The 22,694-nt window shown below is 39.8% G+C and overlaps 1 protein-coding gene across 17 annotated transcripts in view; it reads right to left on the reverse strand.

The window, feature by feature from the left end:
• Nucleotides 1–22,694, reverse strand: part of Sp100 (SP100 nuclear antigen) — a 99,908-nt gene that overhangs the window by 20,961 nt on the left and 56,253 nt on the right. For 12 of the 17 annotated variants that reach the window (XM_071619559.1, XM_071619566.1, XM_071619558.1 and 9 more), the window contains 10 exons: nt 21,676–21,759; nt 20,755–20,832; nt 20,355–20,399; nt 19,667–19,738; nt 16,619–16,737; nt 16,531–16,585; nt 15,534–15,587; nt 8,105–8,173; nt 3,180–3,218; nt 161–235 (listed from right to left, as the gene is read on the reverse strand). In XM_071619559.1, coding sequence (XP_071475660.1) covers nt 161–235; nt 3,180–3,218; nt 8,105–8,173; nt 15,534–15,587; nt 16,531–16,585; nt 16,619–16,737; nt 19,667–19,738; nt 20,355–20,399; nt 20,755–20,832; nt 21,676–21,759 — 690 coding nt within the window. The remainder of the gene's footprint in view (nt 1–160; nt 236–3,179; nt 3,219–8,104; nt 8,174–15,533; nt 15,588–16,530; nt 16,586–16,618; nt 16,738–19,666; nt 19,739–20,354; nt 20,400–20,754; nt 20,833–21,675; nt 21,760–22,694) is intronic. The other 5 variants (XM_071619555.1, XM_027941627.3, XM_027941622.3 and 2 more) reach the window with 5 other exon arrangements.

A 22,694-nucleotide genomic window follows, 5' to 3' on the forward strand; every position in this document is an offset into this window, starting at 1 on the left:
TTCCTTCCCTGACCCATTTTGAAAATTGACAGTATCTTATATATTTCTTAACAGTCAGCACATCTACATAAAGCAATTAGGGAAACAGGTTTGTTACTAAAGAACAAAATAAAACACGAGAATTTAATGTTTGTTGAAAATGTTTCTTTTCCTTTCTTACCTTTTGGCCAACCTCTTTTCCTTTGAAGGGCATTATTCTGAATTGAGTGGAATCTATGTCTGCCTTTCTTTATTTCTGAGAAAAAAGGAAAAATATAAAACAGTTGCATTGCATAACAGTGGTTTTCAAATTTCTACTTTACTGTAACTTTTCAAGAGTCTGATACATAATGAAAGCTATGTAGTCCATAGCCTTGCAAATTCCAAGCCTTTAATAGTAACCTGGGTTCACCTGAGATTCCATTTTATTTACTCTGACATTGATCCAAATTCATTTACTCCCATGTCAATAAAAAAATTAACATATTATACCAAAGAACATTGTGATAATAATAATGATATCTAACACTTAAGTGCTTATTATATTCTAGATAGTAATACAAGATACACACACACACCAGGGATTGAACCTAGGGGCACTTAACCAATGAGCCACATCCCAGCACCTTTAATTTTTTGAGACAGGGTCTCACTAAGTTGCTTAGGATCTTGCTAAGTTGCTGACACTGGCTTTGAACTTGGGATCCTCCTGCCTCAGCCTCCTGAGCCACTGAGATTACAGGTGTGTACCACCAATACATACATATGCTAGTATATTTAGGAGAGAAATGTTTTTTAAAACCCCATTACCAATGAAGAAACTGAAGCATACAAAAATTTAAAAAACGAAGTGAAACATTGTAGATTTCCTTTGGTTGAGAGGCAGAAATCAATGGTGGCAACATAAGAATTTGGATTGTTCAGGGAGAAGGGAGGGTGTGCTACAAGGATGAGACACTAGCATCTTAGCTCTGGTCAAGAATTTGGGCTGAAAAGAAAATGAAAGTCACCAAAGACCTTATTTAAATAGTTTTGAACAGATAATAGCAAAAGGACACTGCCCTAGGGGAATTGTAGAGATAAATGTTAAAATCTTAGAAAGCCTAAAGGTTAAAGACAGAAAAAAGTGGTTCACTGAAACCCTATCTCAGGGAAAGATGTTCTCAGATTCAGTAGTTAGTGGGTGTGGGTGGAGAGCAGTGAGGTGGTGTGTGCAGGCACGACTCACCATGCCAAGATACCCTCTTTCTCTCCCCTGGTTCAGCTGTGAACACCTTAGGCAAACACAGACTCTTTTTCTATCTCTCTGTGTCTTTCTCTGGTACTGCTATATTCACCTTTCATCAAAATATGTTGAGGTCAAACAGATTAAAGGCATAAAGTTGTCTGGTTCAGTTGACCCAAGCTCTCCTCATTAAGAGATCTTGGGCTTAAGACTTCCAATCCCATAGAGCTCCTGGACTTTCCTTTAGAGTCGTTCTTTTTAAGTTTTTTTTTTTCCTCAAATTTAATTAAGCATACAGGAAATGTGGCTGTTCTTAGATTTCCTGTCCAATTGCCATTGATTGGCACCCTACACTTGCTATAGAATTGAGCTAAGAAATCCCCTCTCCTCAAGGAAAGTGAGAAGGCTTTGCCTTCAAGGTAATTGGCCTGCATCTCTAGGAATTTGGAGGAGCAGAAATATTTACAGCCTTGACCGTGGGACAAGTACAAGGGAGACTCTGCTAGGAGCCAGCCACAGGCCCACTGGAGCTTTGAGGAAGGACAATTTTCATGGGCTTCCCCGGGGAAAGGAGGAGTTCAGTTAGTTCTTCTTGAAAGATACTCTGTGCAGAAAGATCACTAGGATGGATCACGTGGACGGTGGCCCAGCAGGAGTGTGGATCTCCACAGCCGGTTAGTTTCTGCATTAAGGGAACTTGAGTTGAGAGATTTACTCTATATTGGGTCTCTAAAGAACTAAAAAAAAGAATGTGGCTCATTCATTCACCATATCTGGGAGACATCAAGGATCTACCAAAAAGACGGCCATGGGAACCAGTAGAAGCTCAAAGGAAAAATGTCTCAGACCTGGGTAAGTACACATTAGGATATGACAAACATGATAAGATAGGGATGGAGAGGAAAATGATAGAGATGCTAGAAGTAATGGAAAGAAAAAAAAATATATCCAAAGATGCTTTAACTCTAGAGGAAAAAAAGAAGCCCTGACACCACTACCACATAAGTACACTAGAAGTATTTTATAGAAACAAAACATTGTAGCCTGTGCAGCAAACAATGGAACATCCTATGTCTTCTTCCTCCAACACCTAAGCACAACACGGTGTGTGCTCTGAGTTTGGTTTGAGTAACTGTGTTTCCCAGGCTTAGACCCAACATGGTTCCAGGGCAGTAGCTTTTGCTTCATTGATTTGAGTTCCCACTGTCTATTTCTCCTTGTTCCAGCAGGGGCTGGATCAATTAGTTACAATACCCCCTTCTAACACTTTGCCCTCTCCTCCCACTTCCCAATCAGGGATGGCTCATCTCTGGCTTGTAATTCTGTGCTGCACCCCAGGTTCCAGCTCTTGCTCATGCCAAAGGGTCTCAATGTGGAGAAGGCTTGGTTTGAACCAATGCTTTCCTCATTTGGAGGAACTGGTGACTTTGAATGCAAACGTGGAGGGCAAGTAGGCAGGCTGCTACTTGTCACCCACAATCATCCTCTCTTTCTTCTATAAGAAGAGAGTTATGGCTGCCCTCATGGATGCTGGGGAGAGATTATACTTCTCAGCCTCACTTGCAGCAAACTCTGGCCAAGTGACCAAGTTTTGGCTGATGGGATTTGAGTAGAAGACTTCTTTCCAAGAAACCAATGGTGGTTGTTCTGTTCATTTCTCCCATTCCCACTGGTTGAGAGAGAGCAACCACAAGGTCAGCCTTGTTGGACCCAGAAATGGTAACCACATGTCAAGGAAGGCAGCTTCTTCCTACCACCCCTGAACGGTTAAATGAAAGAGATATGCGTTGTTTGGTTTAAGCCTGCATTTGGGGATATCCTTGTTACAATGACTTAGCCTGTATTCTTAATAAACCAAGAGTTAATCAGTTATCGTGGTTCATAGGAGATTTAGGGGCTGCAGCAAAGGTGAGATCTGGAAGAAAGATCAGGACGACAGCAAGCTCAAGGAGTGAAGGCTAACATTTCTCCTTACCTTTTTGGAGATGGTTTACTTTATGAAGTCTTTTTTTCCCTTCAACAGAAAAGAGAGAAAACGATCCTTTAGAGCTATAAACAAAGGTTTACAAGCTTTATATATCAGTAGCTTTCAAGTATTCTATTTTTAAACCTTCATTCCACTATGCTTTTGTGAGGCTAAATCCCCATCTCGAAACACACCACCTTGGTTATTGTCACATAGAAAAAATTAACACAAAAACCTATATTTGCATTGTCAATGATTTACTATTTCTTAAAAAGAATATTTACATGATTTGTTCCCAGGGTGTAGGCTCCCTATTTACCTCTCTTATTGTTTCTTTTGCTGAGAAAAAACTTTTTAGTTTGAGTAAGTCCCATTTGTTGATTCTAGTTATTAACTTTTGTGCTATGGGTGTCCTATTGAGGAATTTGGAGCCCGACCCCACCGACTGTAGATCGTAGCCAACTTTTTCTTCTATCAGACGGCGCGTCTCTGATTTGATATCAAGCTCCTTGATCCATTTTGAATTCACTTTTGTGCATGGCGAGAGAAAGGGATTCAGTTTCATTTTGTTGCATATGGATTTCCAGTTTTCCCAGCACCATTTGTTGAAGATGCTATCCTTCCTCCATTGCATGCTTTTAGCCCCTTTATCAAATATAAGATAGTTGTAGTTTTGTGGATTGGTTTCTGTGTCCTCTATTCTGTACCATTGGTCCACCCGCCTGTTTTGGTACCAGTACCATGCTGTTTTTGTTACTATTGCTCTGTAGTATAGTTTGAAGTCTGGTATCGCTATACCGCCTGATTCACACTTCCTGCTTTACTCCTCACACTTCAGATAGAGCCCTAATATCCAGAGTATACAAAGAACTCAAAAAATTAGACAATAAGAAAACAAACAACCCAATCAACAAATGGGCCAAGGACCTGAACAGACACTTCTCAGAGGAGGACATACAGTCAATCAACAAGTACATGAAAAAATGCTCAACATCTCTAGCTGTCAGAGAAATGCAAATCAAAACCACCCTAAGATACCATCTCACTCCAGTAAGATTGTCAGCCATTAGGAAGTCAAACAACAACAAGTGCTGGCGAGGATGTGGGGAAAAGGGTACACTTGTACATTGCTGGTGGGACTGCAGATTGGTGCAGCCAATTTGGAAAGCAGTATGGAGATTTCTTGGAAAGCTGGGAATGGAGCCACCATTTGACCCAGCTATTCCCCTTCTTGGTCTATTCCCTAAAGACCTAAAAAGAGCATGCTACAGGGACACTGCTACATCGATGTTCATAGCAGCACAGTTCACAATAGCAAGACTGTGGAACCAACCTAGATGCCCTTCAATAGACGAATGGATTAAAAAAATGTGGCATTTATACACAATGGAGTATTACTCTGCATTAAAAAATGACAAAATCATAGAATTTACAGGGAAATGGATGGCATTAGAGCAGATTATGCTAAGTGAAGCTAGCCAATCCCTAAAAAACAAATGCCAAATGTCTTCTTTGATATAAGGAGAGTAACTAAGAACAGTGTAGGGACGAAGAACAGGAGAAGAAGATTAACATTTAACAGGGATGAGAGGTGGGAGGGAAAGGGAGAGAGAAGGGAAATTGCATGGTAATGGAAGGAGACCCTCAGGGTTATACAGTGGAGGAGGTAGAGAGAGAGGAGGGGAGGGGAGGGGAGAGGTGGGGAGGGGGGAGGGTGGAGGATGGGAAAGGCAGTGGAGCACAACAGACACTAGTATGGCAATTTGTAAATCAATGGATGTGTAACTGATGTGATTCTGCAATCTGTGTATGGGGTGAAGGTGGGAGTTCATAACCCACTTGAAACAAAGTGTGGAATATGATATGTCAAGAAATTTGTAATGTTTTGAACAACCCACAATAAAAAATTAAAAAAAAAAAAAAAAAAAAAAAAAGAATATTTACATGAGGTTTTTAACAAATTTTTTTTTAGTTGTCAATGGAACTTTATTTTATTTATTGATATGTGGTGCTGAGAATTGAACCCAGTGCCTCACACATGCCAGGCAAGCACTCTGCCACTGAGCCACAATCCCACCAGTACATGAGGTTTTAACACTCACAGTAAATAAAAATTTTTAGAATTGCTCAATACCAGGCAGAAGGTGACAACAGAAGGGGAATGTCCAACAGGTGAAAACAAGATTTCAGACAATGTCGGCACACTTGCTGGAATTTAGAGGAATACCTTGAAAATCCAAAGTTATATTTCCTGTTTACAACATGCAGAAATTAAGAAATAAACCCATCAGAACAATGAAGTCAAACTGTAGGAGGAAAACAAAGGAGATGGGACAATTTAGAAATTAAAAAAAACATAGATTATAGAATTCAGAAAAGGAAACAAGGATGTTTAAGAAGGATTGAGAAAAATCAGTAGAGAGAAAAGAGTCAGTGGAAAACCATGAACAGATCATCGGAGTTTCTGAAGGAAAAAAAAATAGAAGGAATACTTGAAGATACGTCAAGAAGAAGGTACGTGCAGTTCTAGCATCACATACAACATATGTATCACCAGTACACGTGTTTTCAGCCTGTAGCAAAGACGTGCACTCAAGACCGTCAACCCTGAGACATATTCCAGGAAATTTACCACACCTCAAAGTTACAGGAAGGATTGAATGAGCGGCCTAGGCAAAAAGATCAAGAGAGGGAATCTTATCAGCTACAGAATTTTCCACAGTAACATTTAATGTGGACAAAAATCTACAATATATTTCTATAAATAATTAGCAAATTGTTTTTCAGGTATAATTAACACACATAATTAATTTCAAACAAGAGAATCCTGGGGGATGTTGTTCCTTTGATCCCTTTTTGAGAAAATAACCTAAATCACTAAATCAAGGCAGTATTGGAAAAATGTTGGCAAAAGGACTAAAATATAAGGAGTGGGGGTGGATTAGAGGGAAATATGGGTGGTAGAGCAAGTTTTTTATTTTATCACTAGGAGTCAAAGGGTATTATTTGGACAAACCCAGGAGTAATTGTGAAGCATTTTTTAACAGCTGAAAGGCAATAATAATGGTCTAAAACTGAGTGGGTGAAGAGACTGAACACATTCTGATTTTACAAATCTGGATGGGAAACTAATGGGTACCGTCTAAAAGAGAAGATCAAGGGTATCATAAAAAGACAAATCTAAGAGTGATGACAAGAGCAGAAACCTAATGCTTAAATATCCAGTGTCTTTGCTCCCACCAGTGCACACTAGGAAATGGGTGGGGCCAGAATCCAGTCACCAGAGTAACTGTAAGGAATGTAGTGAGGTATAGTCTTAGCTCAGTGGCCAGGTGTCCAGCGGAACAAAAAGGCCAACCTTCCTAGGTATCTGAAGTACACACCCACACCCACACAAAATGCAAAGAGACAGAATGTAGAATGTTGACATTTCAAAAACCCCAAACCCTAGAATTCATAGTAGAAATCAATGGGACCAAACAAGATCAAGCATCTTGATGTCCATAAAAGTAAATGTGCTTGACTCATTTGAAAAAGAAAATTTTAGATCCAATTACAAAGTTAAACCCAACTTTTCACTACATACAAGAGACTAACTTAAACATATATTTAAAAACAATGAAAATAAATATGCATTAGCATATCTCTACAAGAAATCAGGGCTTATCACTGAATCTCAAAGAAAGTGTAATACAGGCCAAAAAGTGTTCAGCAAGGAGAAATCATAGGAGACTCAATAAGAAGCAGAAATATACTATTAGAAGACTTTTTTTCTTTAGCTCATAAGAGATCACTGGACAAGACAGAGGAGGCTATGAAAGACCCAAGTAACACATTTAACAAGGCAGACGTGGTCCCTGTGTAATGAACTCCATAGCCAGAAAACAGAGCACATGCCCTTTCTTCCCCTTCTCTTCAATGTCTCCTGAGTCAAGGAGAAAATACAAATGTGAATTGTGGGACATCTAGCCAATAACAACATTGAAGACACCACTTACAGGAACCTATAGAAGACTGATAATAGAATGCCCACAGAAAAATATCAGCCTTAAATAATTAATCAGTGATAAAAATGACAGCAATTGAATTAAAACACCTGCCTCAGAAAGGTTAAAAAAATATAAAATATTCCAGATGATATAATCATAGGCTCAGAAACCCCCAAAGAAGCAATTAATAATATAATAAGAAAAATCAGAAAATTTCAGATTATGGAAATGAATAGCTTTCATTTATATAGGAGTAATGAGTGATCAGTCAAAAGGCGCACTGGGAGGAAAGACAGCAATTACAACAGCAGCAGCAACAACGGACAAAACAGAAGGCCTGCATCCCCCATAGGAGAGAAAGCTGAAGCGCTACTGAAGGCAGGGAGGGCGGGCGATGAGCCACCACGCTGTGTTCTTGGTGGGGAGTCTCAGCACCACAACATGCTGACCATCCGTGAGAGCTACGGAACCCTGACAGACCACTTCCCCCAGCTCTACTCCATCTCTCCAGCTGGTGACCTCCAATGCCATTCTGTAAAGGACCATGTGGAGTCCTGTCTTAGGCTTTGCAATGAATGTTTTCCTGCCTCAGCTCCCTGGCTCAGTCCCTTGCCTCCTTAAGATCTTATACACGGTCTGTTAATGAGGTTCTCCTTGTCCACCATTCCTAAAATGAAATGTTTTTTATCACTCTACACCTGCATTACTCTTTGTTCCTTTATATATTATTTACATACTATTGTATGCTATATAATAATATAATCTATTATTATTTATATGTTATTCCTTTGTTCCATATAAAATATTATACATTGGGCTAGGGGTATAGCTCAGTGGTAGAGGGCCTGCCTAACATGCCAGAGGCTCTTGGTTTGATCCCCAGAACTGCAAAAGCATAAAATAAAAATAAAATATGATATATTTATTTGTGTATTTTATACATACCCACAGTAGGATGTAAGGTTGATGAGATTTTGTTCATTTCTTTATCTCTGTTGTGCAGCTTGGAAATATCTGTTGAACATATAAATGAAGGATGTGAGAAGGAAACAATAGTGAGACCACTTGAGTTCCTGAGCAGAAAGACTCAATATTTTAGACATGTCAGTTCTCCATTCTATGCAATTTTGATAAAAATAAAACAAGGTTTTAAAGGGTTGGCAAACTGACTAAAATTCATGAAGAAAGGTGGCACATGCCTGTAATACCAGTGGCTCTGGAGGCTGAGACAGGAGGATTGAGAGTTCAAAGCCAACCTCAGCAACTTAGAGAGGCACTAAGCAACTCAGTGAAACCCTGTCTCTAAATAAAATACAAAAATGGGGTGGGGATGTGGCTCAGCAGTTAAACGACCCATAACAACAACAACAAAAATCATGATGAAGGGAAAAATGGACATAAGAGCCTAAATAATTTTGAGAAAGAAAACCATTGGGAGAATATTAAGATATTATGCAATTAGAGTACTTTAATAGAGTATGATATGTACTAATACAGAATAGAGAGAGCAATGGATCAGTCTAGAAAGCCCAGAAACAAATCTGTCTGTCTATCCACCTACCTGTCTCTGTGTGTATGTATACTACCACTGAGCTACAACCCCAGCCCAGCCATGTGTGTGTGTGTGTGTGTGTGGCTTGATGCAGGCCATGTGTGATATTGCAATATCTTTGAATAAACTGGGACAATTGGTTGCCATACTGGGGAAAAAAATTAGACCCCCACCTAACGTCACACTGAAAAGAAATCAACTCCAAAAGGACTAAATATGTAAGTGAGAAAATAAATAAGGATGTCGCAGTCTAGTATTCTCAAAAGCAGATCTTATTCAGTAAGCTTACTCTTGAAGCAATCCCAAGGAGCAGGAGTGAGGAACTAGGAAGTGGGAATGGGAAGAAGGAAAGCCAATTGGTGTCCAACTCGTCCTCCGTCTTACTGGGAACCCTCTGAAGAACTGTAATTGTGGCTGTCAGAGGAGCTGGGGAAGCAGCTCAGTGGTACAGCGTTTGCCTAGCATGCAAGAAGAAGAGCGAAGAGTGGCCTCCACACTGTCCATCTTGGGTCTGACTGTATTGGTCAAGATGCCCAGTAAAGCAGGAGAGCAGAAAAGCTCTGGGATGCTCCAGGATTAGGCCATGATTCCTTAAACAAGACTGAAAAGCATGATCATACAGGATAATGTAGACAGGTAACACAAAGAAAGTATCTTTTGTACATCAAAAGCACAATCAATCAGGGGAAAGAGATAAAAGGGAGATGGAAATAGGCTGGGGGAGTTTCTAAGAAAACATCTCTCTGAAGAGGAGATTCTTGAGCTGAAACATGAATAAGGAGCCTTCTGCCCCAGGGAAGGCTTTGAGGCAGAAAATTGCTTGGTGGGCCAGAGTAGTAACTGAGGTGGGGAGTGTGACAGAGATAAGATTTAAAAGGTGATCCGGGGGCAGCTTATGTAGAGCTTTGAAGGAATAGAAAGACATTTAGACTTTTTCTCTTGATTCAACTGGAAACCATTGAAAGAGTATAAGCAGTTGGGTGGCAGGCTGTTGAGTAGAGAATGAATTATAAATAGGCAAGAAGGGAAGTGGGGTGACTGGTGGGGAGGGCTCTGGTTTACCCCATGCAAGATAATAGGACTTAAACTGGGGGAGGGGCAGGGGAGATAAAGAGTGAAGAAATGTGAAATATACTTTTGAAACTTGATGGATTGAATGTGGAGGGTTAGGAAAAGGCGGAAATCAGTACGTGCCCTACATTTTTTTGGCTCAAGCAACTGAAGATATATACCACTTACTGAGATGAGGGTGACTGGTGTGGGTGATAGGGTTGTAAGTACAAACCATGAAGTCTGTTTAGCACATGAAATTTGAGAGAGACACCTATTAAAATCCAAGTGGCTATTTGGAGTAGGAAGTTGAATTTATGATTTGGCAGTTCAAAAGAAAGAGGAGGAGATATATAATTGGTAGTCATTAACACGAAATTTAAAGAACAGCATGGTTAGAATGGAGAGAGTACTGTAGAGATGGGAAGGGACCCAGGTCTTTCCATCATGTAGACGTCAGCAAGTTCAGAAGGCCCACCACCGGTACTACCATTCAACACCATCATCAACACAGCCAGCAAGTGACTGGGGAGGCACTATTAGACAGTAAGAGATCGTGGGTCCCAGAAGACAAAAGAAGAGATTGCATTTTAATCCACATGACTTGAAGGGGCTGTGTTCTCCCCGTCATCCACCTGATCATGGTGGTGCCAAGGCCTGCTGGGTGCTAGAAGGCAAAAGGCAGCCAACAACCCCAACCTTTAAGAACATGATCAGGTGACCACCGGCGGCCACCCTCAGATAAGCCACACCAGCTCCATCCTCTAGTCTGGAGAACTAGCTTTCTGAGGTCCCAGGCTCCTGGGAAGGGGTCTCTCTCCCCTTCCACTATTACCTTCACACCTGCTGCCTTCCTTCTGCCTCACCTGTGAGGTCAGTAGGGTCACTCATCTATGGCCATTTGTACATTTGTCCTCGGAAGAAGCCCACTGAGAATATGTAGTCTAGAAGCAGCCTCACCCCACAATGAGGTCTGCAGAGAACCCACATTAGATTGCAGCATATCTGTGACAGAGAGCATAGATGATGATGTAGAAATAGATAACACTAGAGAAATAGACAATGATGGTGAAAAATCACCACTCTTCTCACGGGTAGTTTCCTGACATTTCTGATACATCTTTTCATATGTTTGTTTGTTTTAACTGTGTATTTTGTACAATCATATATTTGGATTAAACTTTCACACACTGGTAGAATTAACTTATTCATGAAAATATATCATTCGATAACTATTTATTGAGCCCTTATAGCTAATTAACCCCAGGAGCTGAGGATAAAGTTGTGAATAACATAAAGTCCTTGCTACATGGAGTTTACATTCTGGTGGGAAGACAAATAATGAAAAATAAATACATAAGATGACAGAGTACTATAATGAAAAGTAAATCAGAATGAAGGGATCAGAGAGCGGTGGATGGGGCTGTGTGTGTGTGTGTGTGCGCGCGTGCGTGCACTAATTTAATATAGAGGACTTGGGACGAATCTCTAGTAAGTTAACTTTTGAGCAGATATTTGAAGGAAGTTAGAGTCATTCATAGATTCTGTCCTTCATTGGTCAAGAAGCCCAGATCATTCCCTTAGGAAAACCATTGTAGGCTCTGAGTTGACTACCTTATCTGTGGAAGTGAGGGTCACTGTGACTTGCCTGCCATGTCCTGCAGGCTGAGCTATGGCGACTTCATCTGTCACCAATGAGATGCTAACCAGTCTTCAGTGTGACCATAAACTTGAGTAAAGGTTTTTGAAGTCTTGGCCTCTCTGCTGAAGCCTTGCACACTTGTTTGGGGGGTGCCCTGGTCCTCCCAAGTTGGCTCTTCCTTCATTTTCACCAAATTATCTATCTTATTCCAGTAACAGCAGGCAATTACAAAGACCATTTTGTATATCCTCACCCAAAACAGGTACCTTGAAGGGAAACTGAGATTCGGTAATCTTTGATACAGATGTGGTCTGATTTGCCTGGAAAGAACAGTTGAGGAAGGGCCAAGGATGAGAAGTGGGTAAGTAGGTCAATAAAAAGGGGGGTGTGGTGAGGCCCACAGGATGAGGTCTTGTAAGTGGAAACTGCATTTTGAAAAAAGAAAGAGTGTAGAAAGCATTTTAATGATGCCAGGGATGATTATTAGCCTATAAATACAAAATAATGATTATAAAATATTATATGATACATTATTAAAAAATAATAACCATCCTCCCACTTAAATATTGAAATAGTTGTTCACATTTTGTATTTAGGTGAAGACAAGAAAGGAAAGGTAAAAATAAAAAAAATAAGAGGTCTCAGCTGGCTCAGATTGAAGCAACAAGAACTATAGGCCATAGTAGAAAAATCTGTATACATCCTTATTTCCTATTTTTAGGTGAAATTCTTTTCAGGCCTTTCTCTATTTCTGCCAATAAAATTAAGCTCCACATATTTGCTTTTCTTATAAGACTAACAAATTTCCAGAGATTGGGTTTTTAAATCCATGTAACAAAAAAAACAATTCCAGAAAGAGATGAAAGAAAATTCTCTCAACACAGTTGTAGAAGGAGAGAGAATATCTTCACCACAAAACTAATAGATATGATCTGAAGGGTTAAAGTGAGAAGTTTTGTAAGAGTCTTATTCTCTGGTAAAATATAGGAACACGTGTCTATTTGTAATTATTATCAATTCATTCTGTCCTCTGTTAATATAAATTTATCATTGGAAGAGTTGTAAGAGTAGAGTGTTTCTAGTGATGTTCTTCCAAGTTAGGATTATTGACATTTCTGATGAAACCAATTTCCAAAGGAGGCTGTAGTTCTGATTCATCATGCTACTTGATAGTTTAGAACCATAATATTTTAAGTTACATCTGGATCCTGAAACTGCATAAATGTTGTAATATTTTATATCAAGTCAGCGACTTTCTGATTCCCTCACGTGTAAATAAGTAATAAAATGACTATGGATTTTCTATTTAAATTAAGATTTTGAGAGTCTTGTCTCATTTAAATTCATTGGGTTATTATATAGATGGAAAAACTATGTTCATGGTAACACATATTTATATAATATATACAACTCTTTTAAAAGTGCAGGAGCTATTTTAAGAAACTTCTTATTGGAAGAATATTAAGTAAAAATGAATAAATGGGTAAAAGTCTGTATTATTCCCAAATTAACCTGCATTTATGAGGTCAATGCATTTCTAATTAGAGATTCTGTTGGATTTGTGAAGGGGTGGGGGGGAAATCTTGAAGTTATTCTAAAACTGATCCCCCCAGTAAGTCATCAGGATGATTCTGACTTCCGCTTTCTCTTTTGTAGTGCCTTCTGTCATAAAAGAAAAACTAATATAGGAATAGGGAAAGGCACTGTGTGATCTAAGTGGCAATTTAGATCACAATGCAATAGTGTAGGGAGTATTTTTAAAATTCCCAGCTTACATGTACACAAAGAGATGCATAGATCCCATGTGGATTATAGATAAGACTAAAAATGATCAAGTGTTTGACAAATATAGAACAATATTTTTGAAATTTTGATGTAGAAATGGCTATTGTAAATATTATATGAAACTCAGAAACCAGTGAAAAAAAGGATGACAAATTTGACTACCAAATTCTTAAAACTCCTCTAGCATAAAAGATTCCATTAACAAACCTAAAAGAAAAACAACCACTTGTACAAACTATTAGCAATACACATGACAAAGATTTAGTGTCTATGACATAGGAGGGTATCCATGGTCATTCAGCAGTGTGAGGAAGCAAACAAACAGCATCTATAGCAAAGAGATCTGGGAAGAAGAAAAACAAGTGATCAAGAGCAAATCAAGTCTTGTTAAGGAAGTCAGGTCCTAAGTCAACATGATAAAGATTTGGTCTCACTTTTTCTTCTATTCGGCACAGGGTCTTTGTTCTAGTGCCTAAGTCTTTGATCCACTTTGAGTTGAGTTTTGGGCAAGGTGAGAGATATGGGTTTAATTTCATTTTGCTACATATGGATTTCCAGTTTTCCCAGAAACATTTGTTGAAGAGGCTATCTTTTCTCCAATGTATGTTTTTGGTGCCTTTGTCTAGTGTGAGATAACTGTATTCATGTGGGTTTGTCTCTGTGTCTTCTATTCTGCATTATTGGTCTACATGTCTTTTTCGGTGCCAATAACATGTTGTTTTTGTTAATATAGCTCTGTAGTATAGTTTAAGGTCTAGTATTGTGAAGCCTTCTGCTTCGCTTTTCTTGCTAAGGATTGCTTTGACTATTCTGGGTCTCTTATTTAATGGGATGAATTCAAACTAAAAAGATTCTTCTCAGCAAAGGCAATAATCAATAATGTGAAGAGAGAGCCTACAGAATGGGAGAAAATATTTACCCCACACACCTAAGATAGCGCATTAACCTCCAGGATATATAAAGAACTCAAAAAACACCAAAAAAAAAAAACCCCAATAAATATAAATAACCCAATCTATAAGTGGGCTAAGGAACTGAATAGGCACTTCACAGAAGAAAAATACAAATGTTTAACAAATTATGAAAAAATGTTCAACATCTCTAGCAATTAGAGAAAGGCAAATCAAAACTACTCTGATTTCATCTCATTCCAGTCAGAATGGCAATTATCAAGAATATAAGCAACATAAGTGTTGGTGAGGATGTGGGGAAAAAGGTACACTCATACATTGCTGGTGGGACTGCAAATTGGTGCAACCAATCTGGAAAGCAGTATGGAGATTCCCCAGAAAACTTGAAATGGAACCATCATTTAACCCTGTTATCCCACACCTCAGTATATACCCAAAGGACTTAAAATCAGCATACTATAATGATGCAGCCACATCAACATTTATAGCAGTTCAATTCACAATAGCTAAGCTATTGAACTAATCTAGTGCCCCCAACATCTGAATGGATAAAGAAAATGTGGTATATATACTCAATGGAATATTACTCAGCTATAAAGAAAAATGAAATGATGGTATTTTCAGGTTAATGGTTGGAGCTGGAGAATATCATGCTAAGTGAAATAAGCCAATCCTCAAAGCCCAACAGCCAAATGTTTCCTCTGACATGAGGATGCTGACCCATAATGGTGTGTATGTGTGTGGTGGGGGAGCTAGGGAAGAATGAAGGAAATTTGGACTGGGCAGAAGGGAGTGAATGGAGGGTATAGGGGTAGTGGAATGAGACCGGCATTATTATTCCATGTGCATGTGTGATTGTACGAATGGTATGACTCTGCATTGTGTATAGCCAGAGGAATGAGAAGGTGTGCTCCATTTGTGTACGATGTGTCAAAATGCATTGTGCTGTCATGTATAACTAATCAGAACAAATTAAAAAAATAAATTAAAAAAAGAGCAATTGAAGAATTCCTGCCATACTAAAAGTGGGAAAAGTCATGTTAAAGTAGCCCTATAATATTATTTTCATAGTTCAATTAAAGATGCTAATCTGTTTATTATCTATGATATTTTAGTTTAAAAAGCAATAAAAGGAAAGAATATGTAGAATTATATTATTTAAATAAATAAAATATTTCAAAACATATTTATACATGCATAGAAATATTCTCAAATCTATACATTGATATTTACAAGAAACATTTAAAATTCAGAATAGAAATATTTAAAATTCAGAATAAAAACATGAAGATATGAACCTTTTGAAAAATACATTGTTACTTTCAAAGGCATTTTTGTCTTATGAAAGGTATAAAAATGATGATAATAAACCTTAGCATTAAAAAATAGTTCATTAGTAACATAAAAATCAAGCAAATACTTATTTGTTCTTACTTCTTTCCCCACTGCCTTTTCCCAAAGTAGAATTGTTTCCAACATCCGTGGTATCTAGAAAGTGAAGATGGGGGTCAGAGAACTGTGGTTTATAAATAAAAGTTAAAAATATATGACAATTCAGTGTGTGGAAGACTAAAGATCATACTGATGTGATGGGCTTCATTTCTCTATCTTCATTCTAAGGGAATGGACTGGTAGGGAAGATGTAAGGCCTTCCTTTAGTTCCCTGACACTTGGAGAAAGCTCTTGATTACTCTGTGTGCCTGTTTAAGGAAACAGGGATCCATGAAACAGAGATAGCAAGGGTAATCCTCAAATTTTAAGTTTTTTATGAAGATTAGATGATCTCATTGGTGAGTTAATAGAAAATCACTATATAAATCAATAACATGTTGGAAGACAGCTATTGGAACTATATATTTTTAGTTTAAGAATAGTTATGTGAGGTCTTTTTCCTAACAGGTAACATGGCCATTTGTCCTTTTAGGCTTTCCCAAGGCTGTGGAAAAGCTATTCTACCATCTCTCAGATCTACCAACAGAAGCACATTGTTTCCTTGGTTCTATAGGTAAGGATGGAAGCCATATAAATCGGATGCTTCAGTATTGATAATAAACAGGACACTGCTGTTTTTTACCAACGTATTTGTTTTACACGAACCACATGTAACCAACAGAGCTCATCCTGTTAAACACGTGTATCTAACGCTCTCTTGCCTTTCTGTAGTTCCCAAAAGGTCAGGTCATGCAGATGTAGAGAACAGGATTCTGGCATGGCTGGACCTGTTCCTTGTCACTGTGTACTCAGTAAGTGCTACAGAAAATGGAAACTCTTATTCTGGATTCCTGCAGCCTGGGGCCCGGGGCCCACCTCCTGTCAGTGAGCTAGAGTCTTCCCAATGTTCTCCTTGAACTTGATCACCTTGTTCACCCTGGATCCCATGATTTCTGTCTCTTTTCCTCTTCATGTGGCCCCACCGCCATTTTTCTCTCACCTTTTACAGCTTCCTCTCCTGACATAGTACTGCCCAGCAGCTGTGGTATTTCTGAGCCACCTCCACCCTGATGCCCTTGAGCAGACTTGCCTATTGGGTGAGATGTTCGGCCACTTTCCACCGTTGCTTCTTGGCCTCTTGGCACACCTTTTGGGGAACACAGGACACAGGAGCACTTCTCATTTCCAGTCTCTTGTTGCCCTGTTCCTAAATCATGATTAGTAAAGTAATTTTCATCCATGTTCCTTCCCCTGCCCAAGTTTTCTTTTCCCCTAACACTGGTGACTTCTCCCTCCCACTCCTACATCAAAGGATGGCTTTACCTTTGAAACCTCTCTTTTGTTATTCCTTAGTGCATAAAGGTGTGCATATGTGTGTGTACATATATATGTATAATATATATATGTATAAAATACACCTCTCTTTTTTAGGTGATCCAAGAATTTCTTCTTGAATGAAGAGATTAATCTCTAGTGTGTTTTAGAGATAGAAAACACTGAAGGAGGAGAGTCTGGTTTTAGGGCAAAAGATGATGGGTTCAGTTTTGGGAAACTTGGAGTTTGGAGCATGAAGGTCTTGACGTCCAAGGGAAGACTGGAGTCTTCAGAACCTTGGACAGAAGACGTTCTCAAACTCAGGTGGGAAGACTGGGCTGGCTAGAGAAACCAGGGGGTGGGTGCAACGCCTGAGGCAAGTCTCCTTATTATTCTGGGCGAGTAATCAGGGCCACCTAGATCTCTGGGGACACCTTACCCTGAAGACTCACTGCTACTGTGAACCATGCCTTGGGTCAGGTTGCTTTTGTCTCATGTTCACCCTGGATCCCATGATTTCTGTCACTCTTCCTCTTCAGGCGGCCCCACCGCCATTTTTCTCTCACCTCTTACAGCTTCCTCTCCATCGTGCCCCATGGTCCCTGCTCTTCCTGAAGGAATCATCCTCTACCCATCTCATTCCACCTGCTTTTCTGGGCTCATGTCTCTGGATCTCGTTTTGTTATTGAAGTGACCCTTTTCCATATTCACTTCCCTTTTTGTTCTCTATTTGACTCTGGCTTTGGTTCTGGCCATCTTATCTTGATATTTTAGCATTTTTATCTAGATCTGTGAACTGTTTTTGCAATGTCAGTCTTTGCCTATCTATATTTCCTTCTTCTAGGTTCATTTTCATCTCACAGACACTACTTTTATCCTCATCAAATGCCAGTCCTTTGACACTGACCAATCACCCAGCCTATTCCCTTGCCAGTTGCACATGAGATCGCTATGTTGCAGGGCTTTCAATCAATCACCAACTTTTATTTCCACGTTTCTGGTTAGCTCCTGAGAGGTATCTTGCAAGTCATCCCTTTTCTCCCTCAAACTCCCCAATCTGGGATCCTTGGATCCACATCCACTTAGAAGACCTTGAAACTTATTCAGTCTCTTTCCATCTGGTCACCAAGATTCCCTTTTCCACTGTTTTCTCTTAACAGTTTTCATTCAGAGTCACCTCCCTTCATCCAAGAGCCAGCTCTTCTTTCTCTCTTGGTCCTCTCAGACCTGTGGAAAACACTGAGTCTGTGCACAAGTCTGCATGCGTATGTGCGCATGTGTGTGTGTGTGTGTGTGTGTGTGTGTGCATGTGCACATGTGTTTAGGAGGAAAAGAATGGCTCCCCCCGCCCCGTGTAGGCAGGTAAACAAAGATAATTGATGATATCATAATTGGCTTCTCCAATCACGTATGTCCCTTCTGACTCCACCACTATTCATTTGAAGACCTCTGGATCCCCAAGACACTGAAGAGAAATAAGGAAATGATCGAGTACAAGTGTGACCAGCGAACGAACTTCAGTGTGGTCACAGGGAACCACGTCTAGCATTCAGACGAGCTGAGAAAAAAATACACCCACCCCATGATTGCACTTGAGGTCCAACAGAGCTGCAGCCTCTCTTCTGTCTGGCCACACCTCATTCTCCTCTTCCTTATTTCCTGCCCAAGGTCCTTCCTCTGTTCCTTCCTGTGAGCCTCTGTCTCTGATTTTGCTGGCCTCCCATGTTGCACTGTCTCTTCTCAGTGTTGCCCTGAATCTCTATTCCCCTTTATTTCTCTATTAATCCTTTCTGGATGGATCCTTCTAGTTGTTTTGTATTTAAAATATCAGGCTCTATTCCTGTCCTTATTGTCTATCTGTGATTTTCATTTCTTACTCTCCATGGATATGTATGTATCTCAACCTATGTATACACACATGTGAAAACGTGTATATGCTAATGTGTAAATGAGTATGTGCATATACAGCACACATAGTATACATATATACCATAGACCATATATTATAAAATATAATATATACTTTACATATTATATTTTTATTTGTTGTTGTTGGTAAATGTTTTCTTTCTTTCATCAGCTACTGACACATTTCCCTGTGAATATTACGAGTTCCTTATACTAACTTTTCAGACTCTGATCATGTAACACAGGTCTTTTTTTTTTCTGCCCATTACATACAGTAGTCACTCACTGTAAGACATCACGGTTCCTATTGTTACTTGAGTTTTTGACTCTTACACATTTTGTACATCTATTCTATTGTCCCAAATGGGGATAGCAAGGGTTTACCTGTCCAAGTCTTAAGGCTTTTGTGATGATAAAAACAGATCTTGTTTGTCAAAGTACATGGAAATAATACAATATAATCCAATTCTATGGTGAAGGACATCTGTCAAAAACTATACTAAACTTTGAGAGTGATTGATCTGAAGCTTTTATTTCTGACTATAATTACACAGCAGGACCAGTTGTCTTCTTAGGCTTCTACAGTTGCAAATGACAAATGACCAGTGTGGGGCTAGAAATCTAGAGACTTTGTGTGAGTAGGCATGACAGATACCATTGCTTTGCTATTTATTTCTCCTGCGACAGCAAAATATATTTACATACATTTAGTTGACAGGACTCATGCTGTTCAATGTGAGTTTGTAATGATTTCCTGCCTCCTTCCATTTTCTAAAGTATTGAAAAGAAGTTTCCAGGATAACTGGACGCAAGTCAGTCAAGTTGTTCAAAATAAAAGGCATCTGGACTCAGTGGCTTTTAGTGCAGAGTCCTGACATCCTGCAGGCCAAGGCGCGGCGTCTAATCTTCTTTACCTGATCCACTTCTCAGGGCTTCCCGAGGCTCCTCTCCATAACTCAGCTCTGAAGAGCTGTCACTGCTGTGCCCTACAGAAAGGAAGGAAGTTCCGAGTCAGTCCTCGCCTGTGCCTGAGCATCCCATCCAGTCTTTAAAAGGAGGACTGCAAAGGGAAGCTTGAGTAAGAGGAGGGGATATTCCTGCCACCAGGCCACCCTTTGGCTCCATCTGACCGCTGGACAAGGTTGCTCCAGGAACCATCCCCAAGGCTGGGGCTGGAGCCGGGGCCAGCTCTGCCAGGGAAAGCAGCCCCTTCTGTCCCCATCTCTAACACTTCTGACCCCTTCCCCTTGTTGGCACAGATGTCAGCTTCCACCTGCGTTTCTTACTGGGGGCATTGGACACAACCTTTAAGAGACATCAGCACCTCCATCAGCTGGGCCCATGACCCTGTGAGGCGGGTGAGCACTCCATCTGGGAACCACCTGATCTCAGTGAGTGAGGAATGACCTTGTGCTGGTGCCACTGCACACTCGAGGCCTCTGGGTTATACCGATTACTCTGACTCACTAATTATAGTAATATCGTGTGAATCATCTAAAATCTCAAAAATTGTATTTTGATTTTAAAGGATATAAAAACCAAATGAGGCTTTTGTGGCAAGGAAAACTGTTTGTTACACCAAGAGTTTTTAATTGCTCTTACTTCTTTTCTGACTGTGTATTCTCCAAGTAGACATCCTCACAGAATCTAGAAAGGAAAGGAAAGCAAAACCAGTGACCAGTGTCTACTGAGACAGGATTTGGACTTCAAAGATGCTATAATGATTATTTCTGTCTCTCTAAAGAGGAGAGTTCCCTACCAAATGGGGCAGAGACACACATCTTTTAGCTCTAACTGCAAAATCAAAGAGTTTAGAAACTGATAATTTTTCCCCATAGGTTTGCAGCTAAATAATTTATCAATGAATCTGGGATCCCTGGACTGCCTAATCATGCTGTGGTGTGTGCTCAAAGTATAATGCACCTGGGAACAGGGGCTCTGCATCGTGCCCTGGATGTCCTGGAGCCCAAGTGGCAGAACTTGCCCTTGGCATCAAGCTCACCTGTTGGTGTTGAGATCCGGAGTGCTGAGGGTATCTCCTCCTCACTGGATTCTGAAGAGCCATAGTCATGTCCTCTCGCTGCAGAAAGGAGCAAATATCCCTTGGAGGTCTTAGTGTATGCCAAGGGAACCAAGACAGAGGAATTCTATAGAGAGGACACTAGGAACAACTTGGAGAGCTCTGAAATTCCAGGGCAAGAATATTCCTCCCCTCAGACTTCCATGGTCTGCCTTTCAAATTCATGTGACTCACCATCACCTAGCCTGACGCTAAGAAAATTTCACCCTCACTGGGCATCTTGCTTTGCCTTGGCCCCTGTCTTCCTCCACTGCATTCTCTTTCTTCTTTTACTTGTCCTTTATGGATTTATTGTTGGCTTTATGTCTGCATCTGTATTGATCCTAGCTTTGCTTCTCTTTCAGGACAATCATGGAAGTCTGGTATTGAAGAAGGGGAATCTTCTATTTGGCTATTTCTCTGACAACCACCGAGAATAGGATCATGCCTCTTTCCCCCTCTAAAACTTTATAAGCTTGAGACAAATGACAATATTAATGAAAAGAAGAACACTTTTCTTACTATATCCTATAAAATAAAAAGGGTGGGTGGAGAATAAGTATATTATTTCAACTCTTTATCAGTAATAGGTGTAATGATATGCAGTCAAAAAGACTCATTTTATAAACACATTTTTGCAATGTTTTCATTGTAGCAGTCAATTAAGTTTTTTTTTTTCAGTTAAACAACAGTCTAAAATGCTTTCTTAACACCTTCGATTTCCCATTAGGACCAGATTGCAGAAAAAGATATCCTAGAAGCTACAGAATCAGGGCATATGAAGAATGCTCAGAATAAAATTAATCAGGAAAACAGCTGTGGACTCTGCCATTCTGTATTCCTGGAGTTGCCATCTAATTTTACCTGGAGCAGCCTGGTGCCATGAGCAAGTGGCTTCTTGGGCCTCTTCTTCATCTCTCAAGTCAAACTGGACATGGTTTTTGATCACTGCACAAAAGAACAGAATTCTTTAGGAGCCTCTGTTGTGACCAAGGAATCAACTCAGTAGAAAATTCCCTAATAAGAAAACTTAGAAAAACCTTAGGAAAAAAGGTAAGGCCACGGTGATCTGCTTTTCTGATTACCTGCCATGTAGGTTAGTGACTCGCCATACTTATCCTCGGTGACACAAACACTTCCCTGGCAAGGGGCGTCTTTGCATGGCTTGGCCTTTCTTCCTACACCTCTCCCTTTTACTTTTCCCCTCTGCTGGCCATTCCGTGTTTCCGTCTTCTCTGCCTGATCTCCGTGGAGGGAGGCCTTGAATATCTTACGTTGAGGATGACAAGGCTCCTTGTCCCCCACGCCCCATTTACAAGATCGAGAAATAACACTCTCTTGGGTGTGAGTCCTAGACATATCTGGGAACTACTCTTTGGAGCAGTTTGTCCACACCACGATAAGAGTCAGAGATGTACAGTTTGCTGAAGCAAATTCACATTTTTCTTTAGAAGCTATTGGGAGCAATTGGAAAGAACATATGATTTAAAATATTGTTCTTTTGTGACCTCAAGACCAGGAAAAATTTTAATTTGCCCTTTTTCCAGTATGGTTTCCCTAAAGAGGCATGTTTCCAAAATACTCTGGATCTAGAAAATTTAAAAGGAAAACAAATTACCAATTTGTGGGCTACAGAGGTTTTTTTTGTTTGTTTGTTTGTTTTTTTTTTTTTTTTTTTGTACTGAGGATTGAACCCAGGATACTGAGCTACATCCCAGGTCTTTTTAAAATTTTTATTTTGAGATAGGGCCTCACTAAGTTGTAGAGGCTGGCTTCAAACTCCAGTTGGAACTACAGGTGTGCACTACTATACTTGGCCACTACAGATTTTTACATCTTAAAACTCATACCGCAGGTATGACTGAGATAATACAACATCTCGA

Source organism: Marmota flaviventris, chromosome 11 (genome assembly GCF_047511675.1).
Source record: "Marmota flaviventris isolate mMarFla1 chromosome 11, mMarFla1.hap1, whole genome shotgun sequence".
In the NCBI taxonomy this organism is placed as follows: domain Eukaryota; kingdom Metazoa; phylum Chordata; class Mammalia; order Rodentia; family Sciuridae; genus Marmota; species Marmota flaviventris.